General features: G+C 45.8%; 1 protein-coding gene across 1 annotated transcript in view; it reads left to right on the top strand.

Annotated features, from left to right (window-relative positions):
• frmpd1b (FERM and PDZ domain containing 1b) overlaps positions 1-9,369 on the top strand; it is a gene marked incomplete at both ends in the record, with an annotated part of 17,122 nt that extends 7,753 nt beyond the window's left edge. The window contains 9 exons of the mRNA XM_080008627.1: positions 1,241-1,366; positions 1,853-1,972; positions 3,318-3,451; positions 3,761-3,887; positions 4,529-4,621; positions 4,791-4,973; positions 5,198-5,399; positions 5,625-6,617; positions 6,743-9,369. Coding sequence (XP_079864753.1) covers positions 1,241-1,366; positions 1,853-1,972; positions 3,318-3,451; positions 3,761-3,887; positions 4,529-4,621; positions 4,791-4,973; positions 5,198-5,399; positions 5,625-6,617; positions 6,743-9,369 — 4,605 coding nt within the window. The remainder of the gene's footprint in view (positions 1-1,240; positions 1,367-1,852; positions 1,973-3,317; positions 3,452-3,760; positions 3,888-4,528; positions 4,622-4,790; positions 4,974-5,197; positions 5,400-5,624; positions 6,618-6,742) is intronic.

Below are 9,369 nucleotides of genomic sequence, written 5' to 3'. Positions count from 1 at the left end.
ATAATAATAATAATAATAATAAAAAAATAAAATATAGATGAGATATTTCTCATCTATCTATAAATAAATAAATAAATAAATAGATAAAATATATAGATGAGATATTTCTCTACAGAATGAACAAAGACGTATACAATAGTAGATATAAGTTAAACTAATGATGATGTTATTACTAAAGCCCCTTTCCCACATGGAATCCCTAACATTGCTGGGTAAAAAAAAGTCCGCTAAAGGCGGTAGGTGGTCATTCCCACGTTGGCCTCCGTCATGGTCATCCACGTAGATGACTGTTACAGATACAAGAGGTAATGCTCGTGCGAGAGGTGTCAAGTGAGACTAGGCAACAGAATCGATTTGGTTTTTAGACCAGCGCGCTGCTCCCTGTCTCCCCGCCCTTCCCGGAAAGCCTCGGTTCCCTCCGCTGACGCCATAACCCTAACCCTAACCATAACCCTATTAAATCATTGCCGTTTTTCACCGGTCCTACAGTCTCTGCTTCCGGAGAATGAACGTTCTCCACCCGTTCTACCTCTCACCGTCCGCTCACCCCGCGCTGCACCTCGGAGCGGAGCATCCATAACTGTAAAAGACACGTCGAGGGTCCGAGCGAAATTTTTTTTTTACAAGAAAAGTAATAAATTAACAATATAAAGACCTGGCTCCCTTGAGACTGGACGTGTTTCAGTTTCTTGTCTTTGCAGCCGTGCCCCACGGTTCGGATCGGACTCGCGATTTTTTATTTTTTTATTTTTTTCCTCCCGGAAAAAAAAAAAAATTCAAATATTTGTAAGAAAAAATATTCGGCTTTCAGTACAAGTGGGAAAGGGGCTTCCATTATTTCAGTGTTGAGTTATTGCAATGTATTACAATACTATTAATTAACAATAATATATTGCAGTTATTGCACATGTTTGTGTCCACCTCAAATTTTGAGAAACATTCCAATATTAATGTTATTCTAGTGAGATCAACCACGATACACCACTTTTTACAACAATACACAGAGTCGAACTCACAAAATAAGGAAGTGCATGATTAAAAACCGTCGACAGTAGTTGCACTCGTGGGGCCATCGTGCACCGCGACGCAGAAAAAGAGGACGGTAAGAGTAGATACGATCGTGCAGAAAGCAGCCGCTTGGCCCCCAGGGGACGCCGGACGGGGGTCTCGGATCGGACGATCGGCCACCGATGGCGCCGATATAGCAGTCAGCGCCGTTGTTGTTCTTTCGTCACTCCAGGACATTGTTCTGACGCTGAAGGATAAACTGTCCATCCGGGCCGTCGAGTACTTCGCCCTGGTGCTGGAGCAACAGTACAGCATCACCAAGCTGCTGCTGCTGCACGAAGACGAGCTCATCCAGAAGGTGGGGGGGGGAAGCACGGCAGAGTAACCTACAAACACGTTTATTAGTATATTTAGCAATAAAATGTTTAAACATTTACTCATATGCTTTCACTGCTGGCGGTGGCGGATTTGGCGGTGGCGTTTATATTTCTGTACGCCTCTTTTTTTTATACCACTCTTAATACTGTTCGCCACTTTTATTAGTAATCCTGCAATACTGTGATCTTTACTTACTGTAGACTCACTAGTCATGAGCTTTTCTTATCACATTTTAATTTGTATTTATTGCTCTGAAACCTGAATTTCCCTCTGATAAAGTGTTATCTTATCTCACTCATCAAAAGATTATCATGGGTCCTTTCGGTACAAAGAGGGACTGTGGCGTCCTCCGACACCCAAGACGCTCTGGCCCTCCAACGTGACGCCATAGAGCCCGGTTACCACAATGCACAAGATGGTTTCTTTCACTTCACACTCTTCCGCGCTTGCCCCCTGCCGCCCCCAGGTGGTGCAGAAGAAGGACTCCCACGACTACCGCTGTCTGTTCAGGGTGTGCTTCATCCCCCGAGACCCCATGGACATGCTGCAGGAGGACCCCTCGGCCTTCGAGTACCTCTTCATGCAGGTCGGTCCGTCTCATTTACTTTCCTGCCATAATGTCCACGTGGCTATGCTGAGATGGAACTCGGGCTCAGGAAGTGAAGAGTCGTTTTGATTATCAGCGTCAACCCAGGGGTCCCAACTAATGGGTGGAATCAGCTGACTCAGGGCTTTGTAAACAGTTTTAGGACAGGTTAAGCTACACTGGACAATTAATGTCAATATACTGTTTGCGGATATAGGGAATGTGAAGCCAACGTCACATTGCTCGATCAAGCCGCCGTATTTGGCGGATCACTCGCATTGACTGTAAATGTCGGTCGGCATTTTAGAGTTACAGTAAAAGATGTGTGAAAAACTGCCACAGAAAATCGTGCAACCATCTTGTTTGTAAAGTCGACCCTTCTTTTTCTCCCTTTCACTCTCCATTTTGTACATTTTGTATATTTCAACAATATGTAATAATATATTAAAAAAATTAAAAGGATTTCCAGTATTCTTCCCACTCCTGCATTTAACCATACAAATATTACTTACTGTATATAGCCTGTCAGTGGTTGCAGCCTGTGAATCACATTTTGTGTGCAAAGACATATAGGCGTGTGTAAGTGAACATCTTGATTCTCTAAATGCGATGACGCTTATTGTATCCTGTATTTCATCACTGATGACTCGTTGGCATTTGAATGCTATTAGTGGCAGAATGAGAATGCCACTAATGTCAGTGTCACTGTATTCTCCCAATGGTGGCATTTGCTCACACAGTGCTGGTTTATGCTTTAGAAACTGCTCTGTGGGAGTTTTATTATGTATGATTATTCATTATAATCTTAGTTATTATTATTATTATTATTATTATTATTAGTAGTAGTAGTAGTAGTAGTAGTAGTAGTAGTAGTAGTATTAATAATAATAATAATAATAATAATAATAATAATTGTTATTATTATTATTATGATTATTATTTCTTATTATTATTATTATTCATTATTCATTATATTACAATTTCTATAATATATTAATAATTATCATTGTTAACATTGTTATTATTATCATTATTATTATTATTATTATTAATAGTAACAATAATTATAATAATTATAATAATAATCATAATAATCATAATAATAATGGTTGTTCAGCCATTGTGAACAATTGTTCTTCTGTACAGTCAAGTAAACATGAGTGGGTGTGACTGTGTATATATATATATATATATATATATATATACATATATATATATATATATATGTATATATATATATGCAGCATATATATATATATATATATATAGCATATTGTACATGATGAGTATGTATATGAGTTCTATGGCGTGTTTGTGCTATACGCGCGCGTGTTTGTGTTTGCAGAGTGTGGGCGACGTCCTGCAGGAGCGATTCGCGGTGGAGATGAAGTGTAACACGGCGCTGCGTCTGGCCGCCCTGCACATGCACGAGAGGCTAGACAGCTGCGGACAGACCCGGGCCTCCATCAAGAGCATCACGTGAGTCATACGCTCGTATGTGCCTGTGTGTGTGTGTGTGTGTGCACATATGCTATTTTTGTACTATTTTTTCTCTCTCTCTCTGTCTCTCTCTCTCTCTCTCTCTCTCGCTCCCTTTTTCTCATTCACTACAGATGAATAAACAGTGGAACATAAACACACACAAGACACAAACAAGACACAAGACACAACTTTCCAATATTGCACAGTAATATTTTATTTCTACCCTGCTATATGTGCCTGTGTGTGTGTGCGTGTGTGTGTGTGTGTGTGTGTGTGTGTGTGTGTGTGTGTGTGTCGCTGTGACAGTAAGGAGTTTGGCCTAGACAGCTTCATCTCTCCCACGCTGCTCGGCAACATGAGGGAAAAGGACCTGAGGAAAGCCATCAGCTACCACCTCAAGAAGATCCAGTCGCTGCTGGAGCCGCGCCAGAAGGTCAGCCCTTCTATCTCTGTTGTTCTATATTTATCTCCAATGTATAGAAATAGCTAGCGTTGATCGAAATAAAACAGCACAGGAGACGGGAGGAGGTGGAGAGCGTGAGAGGGATTTTAGAGAGCATTTCAGTATTTCTGAGGGCTCCATTTTGAGGCCACCTCCGTCTCCCTGGGGCACGGAGTCACACTGACACAGATCAGAATTAGTGTAAGTAAGTTGACACGTACAAAGAATTTGTCTTGTTGTACGGTGCATAAGTATAATAATACAATAAGGAAAATATGTAAGAATATGTAAAATAAGGCTGTTCATTTATTATTATTATTATTATTATTATTATTAATAATAATAATAATAATAATAATAATAATAATAATTAAAAATATTTATTTTTTATTTTTTTTATTTATCCATTTAATTTATTTATTTATTTGTTTGACTAATTAATTAATTGATTAGTTAATTACTTAATTATTTTAAAAAATTGGATGATTAAATTATTTAGATGATTCAAAGTTATATTTTCATTGTGGATTGTAAAACAGTGTGAGATAGAAATAGAGGTTGGATCTCAAGTTTCTTCTTCTTTGTCCACCGTTGGTTTCTCTTTGTCTCTGTTTGGTCCCGCGACTCTCCAGGTGATATCTGCCACTCAGGCTCGCTTGGCCTACCTCACCCAGCTGGGAGAGCTAATCTCCTACGGAGGACGGTCCTACACAGCTACGATGATGGTGAGGTCGAAAAGGCTTTCTGGAAGCATACGTGATACCTTTTTGTTTTCCATCCTTTGACCCCTGCCCTCGTTTACATTGCACTAATTGTAATCACATAATTTACTCTGCGCTCTATTTTTCCCGTCATCTGTTTCCCGGGTCACCATATCCACCGCCATCCCGCCAGCTCCAGGACAGGGAGGCTTTGGTCAGCCTGCTGGTGGGGGCTAAATACGGTATGAGCCAAGTCATCAACCACAAGCTCAACATGATCTCCACACTGGTGGAGTTCAGCAGCATCCGACGCGTGGAGCTGCTGTCAGAGTCCGACAAAGTCAGCCTGCTACGAATCTCGCTGCATGACATGAAGGTATGGAAGACCTGCAAAAGAGTGCAAAATGAAAATGGTCGACTCAGAAGTTCTCCGAAATATCATTGGCACTTACGGAAGCAGTATTTCGTAAATTCAAGTGACCTAACAAACCCGATTGGCTCTCCCACTTCTCTCTCACACCAACCTCCCCCTGTCATACCCTCCGACTCTAACCATACTGCTTTTACCTTCTCCTTTGCAATGAACCAATCCTTCCCCAGCCATTTGCCTTACTCATGGACTCCCTGGCAGCCAAAGACCTGGCGTGTCTGTTGGGGGGCTACTGCAAGCTTCTTGTGGACCCAACTGTCAGTGTCTTCCGTCTGGGGCGCCCCAAAGTGAGGGTGCACCGGATTGCTGCTGAGGAAGGTGTGTGTGGGAGGTTCGCCGTAATAGAGGGCCTGTGCTATGAGTCCCTATCAAGTGAGCAAAAACTGTTTAACTTGAATAATCACTTTCTGGCTTTGGCCATTCGTAGACCTTGCTAAACCTCACATCAGCCCGTAAGGGTACAGTTAGATGAGTCATTTATTTATGTATAATATTACAGTAATCAAAATAACAACTAGTTTTCATTTTACAATGCACCAAATAATGAATCTCTCTGCGTGCCTGTTTGTTTTTGTCCATGTCATCTGGTGTTATTAGGTTATGTGTCCCGATGCTGCAGTGACTCAGATGACTCATCAGATGAGGACTACCCAATGGACTCTCATGGCACGAAGCAGCTCGACCCAGCCAGCCAGGATTGGGAGGAAAGGAGGAGAGAAGAGGAAGAGAAGAGGCGAGAGGAGGAAAGGAAAGAGAGGGAAGAGAACGAGGGGAAACAGGAAGTGAGGATAATAGTGACGGCAGAAGGTAAAGAGGAAGGTGAAACGGAGGAAGGCACAGCAGGTTGCGCTGTAAGTAAAACTAGCGAGCCAGGCCAGGAAATGAACCTTGAGACCACCTGGTACCACACTGACCCACGAGTCACGAGCAGCTTCTCAAGCTTATCTAGCGGTTCCCTGAGTGCTGCCCTGGAGGAGAGCAGCAATGCGGCTAAATCTCCCTCTCGCCTGGAGACTCTGCGCAGCCTGCGTCCAGCCGAGGGGCTCCCATCCCTCAATGTTCACCACCCATACCTCCTTGAACCTCAACGCCATAGAGAGGGAAATACCAGCCCATGCCAGCCCGCTGCCGGGGCCTTGCGACCCACCAACCTCAATTACCGCGGTAGCGACAACTCCTGCTTATGCTTTGCTGAGCTCTCCAACGCGGACTTCCTCCCCAGTCCGCCCGAGGCCACCAGTGATGACAACGAGGAAGACGATGATGAAGAAGGTGAGCAGGAAATCAGACGCATCTCCAAGATCCCTAGTTGTAGAGATCTGAGAATGATTGACAGCACACCCTTCCAGAGATCACCCAATAACAAAATGAAAAAAAACCCCCCGAAAGTTCCAGTGAGGACAAGTTCAATCCCCGGTTCTAGAGTAGCGCAAGCTGACCATCGCCTTTCCAAAGAAGAAGACGGACTGTTTCTTACACCCTCTCCCAACCCGAAACCCGCACTTGGGGGCAAAGAGTATGTCTCAGAGTCTGAGGATGAGTTCTTTGACGCACAAGACCGATTTACCCCCCCTGTCCCAGACCTCTCAGGTTTGTGTTATAGCATAATCATGGCTAATGTGTATGTTTAGAGATGAAGATGTATTTAACAATTATCTGAACATTTTTGACCATAACTTTAATACACTTCATATGATATGTGTTCTTTTTTCTAGAATCAGAGATGGCTGATAGGCGGAATGCCAATCGCCTGAGTGGCACCTGGAAGAGCTTTCCCTCTCTGCCAGAGAATGAGCCTTCTTCACCTCTTACTAAGAGGCGTGCGCCAGCTCTAAGCAAACCTGAAGGGGTAACGTCTACAAAGCCACTTGTTAATCAGTCGGGTCCACCTCAGCCATCGCAGAAGCCTGAAGTTAAGAACAAACCGCCCTTGGCACCCAAGCCCCAGCTGCTCCCGAAACCTCAGATTATTCCCCCGAAATCTCCCCAGCATGGGCGTTCATATGCACACTGCAATGGGGACGCATCTGGTCGTCTCTCCTCTGAGCTCCTGGAAATGGAGCCAGACACCATGGAGTTTAAGTCTGTCACTTCTGGGGCTGGAGGCCTGCCACTCTCTTCGCCCCTTATCACAGCAGTGCGATGTAGCCAGCAACCACTACCAGTCCAATCCCCTCAGACCCAGGCAAAGGAAAAGAATCAAGAAAATGGGCCAAAACTGGATAACCAGCAAATACAGGAGAATGGGACTCGAATTGTTTCCAAAGACAATATTCATGTTCATAACAAAAATGAAGCATCTAAAGTTGAAGGGAAAACAAATGGGGTTTGCCTACCAAAGGAGGATTTACAGAATGTTGTAAAAGGTAGAGAACTTCAAGCCACGAAAAAGCCCCTGACCTTGGGTCCTATTGCTTGTCCTAATTCAGGATCAAAGCAAACCCTGGCCATTCCTCCTCCTTTATCCCCTAAACCAACTTCCCCCACTGATCTCCACCCCCTTTCACTCCCGGCTAGCTCTCCTGTCACCCCAACTGATCCAATCAAAGAAGTGTTCAAGGAAGGTGTGAGTCCACCCAACGGCCTTCACCCTTGGAGTAGCCGCAATGGCAATGTCCAGCCGGGATCCAGGAGGGTCTCTCTGAGCCATGAGAGTCTGTCACCCAAAAACACAGATGCCCCTCTTAGCCTCACCACTTCCCTCACATCCACTTCCTCCAAAGGGGTGGGGGGCTTAGAGATCAGGGAGCCAGGGCGGTCAGGCTCGGGATCCGACCTCAGGACAAGCTCCTCCAGCCTGGGTGGCAGGCTGCCAGCCTCAGCCCTGCGAGGCAGGATCCAGGCCCTGCCTTGGTACATGACCCGTTCACAAGAGATTCTGGGCACGCTTGACTATCCCTCCACTAGTTCCATCAATGGTGACACATCAGGCTTCGGCTCTGGACTGTCTGTGGCAAGTGGAGCGTCAGACCTAAACAAAACCCCTGTCAAGGACAAGGAGACTGTGGCCTTCAAAGCAGACGGGAAAGCTAAGGATATTGAGGATGGAGCTGAGGTCGTCATAGCAACCATTAAAGAAGCCCAAGAAGTGACTTCACACAAGAATAGGGCCAATGGGACAAATGGGTCACACCCGAATCTGACATTCAAAGAGAACGGGGCCCATGGGGACAGCGTTTCTTCCGAGCAGCCTCAGTCTCGGCCCCACTCGGCAATAGGGTTAGGGGGAGTGAGCGGCGTGCCCATGGGAAGTGAATCTCCATCATCCTCGGTGATAGAGGGAACTCCTCCGCAGCCTCACAAAGAGGCCTGCGGATGCCGTACTGTCTACACCAACTGCTTTAGCGGTGATACAGAGGAAGGCGTCGGCTTTGATGAGGAGCTTACTGTCTATGAATTCTCACGTCGAACACGCCCCAAGCCTGCTCGACCAACACCTGTCTCCTCTCCAACTTCACTGTCTCCCAACCCCACAATCCTGTCCCTGCTTAAAGACAACCCTCGGCCCCTGTCTACTTTCTCCACTGCCTCTGCTGAACTCAGTCCGTTGGTCTCACATCCAGTCTCCCCCACGCCTGCGTTTGGTGGCCCACTTCGCTCCCTGACAAACAAACGCTACGGAGGGCTGAAGGGGGGGTTTGTGTCTCTGCGTCAAGATATAGATCAACTTTTACTGGTTTTAGAGAGGGGAACAACTGATTGGCCACAGCAAGCAACAAGTGTGGAGTCAATACAGGATCATACTGCCGTGCAAGCAGAGAGTGAATTGTCAAATCAAGATGTAAAAGAAGGCAAAGAGACCCCAGCCTCAAGCCTCAACTGTCCAGCACAGAACTCTGCACCAATGACAGAGGCGGAACGGAGTCTACTCCAGACAGAAGCACGGAGGCTGGCGTCTGGGTGTCAGCGAGCCACTCGTGTAGGCTGGGCTCCTGATGAAGCTTTGCGTTCCTTATCTAACAGTTTTGGGGCCCTGGTGCAGCTTTCAGCTGCCTGCCTGCGGACGTATCCTTGTTCAGGTTGTGAGATTTGCCATAATGACTGCCTGGCTCGAGAGGAAGAGGATGACAGCCAGGAGACCATGGACAAGCTCAAGGAGATAGTGGGTCTCTACCGGGAATTTGTTGGTGCTGTGGAGACAGCTGGAACCAGTGTTGGGACTGGGGCCAGGGGTGGGGCTCTCAGTGGGTCTGGGCTGGCACAGGGGGAAGGTGAGGGGGTGAGGCTGCTGGCTAAACGCTGCACAGTTCTCATTTCATCCGTTTTTGCACTCACACAACTGTTCCGCACACACTCACCTGACACTTCAGATACTCCAGGCCACGCACCTCTGAACTTTTGA

This window comes from Zeus faber (genome assembly GCF_960531495.2).
Source record: "Zeus faber genome assembly, chromosome: 10".
NCBI classification, from domain to species: domain Eukaryota; kingdom Metazoa; phylum Chordata; class Actinopteri; order Zeiformes; family Zeidae; genus Zeus; species Zeus faber.
The sequence above is the reverse complement of the archived record's forward strand: the minus strand, read 5'-3'. Positions and strand labels throughout refer to the sequence as shown.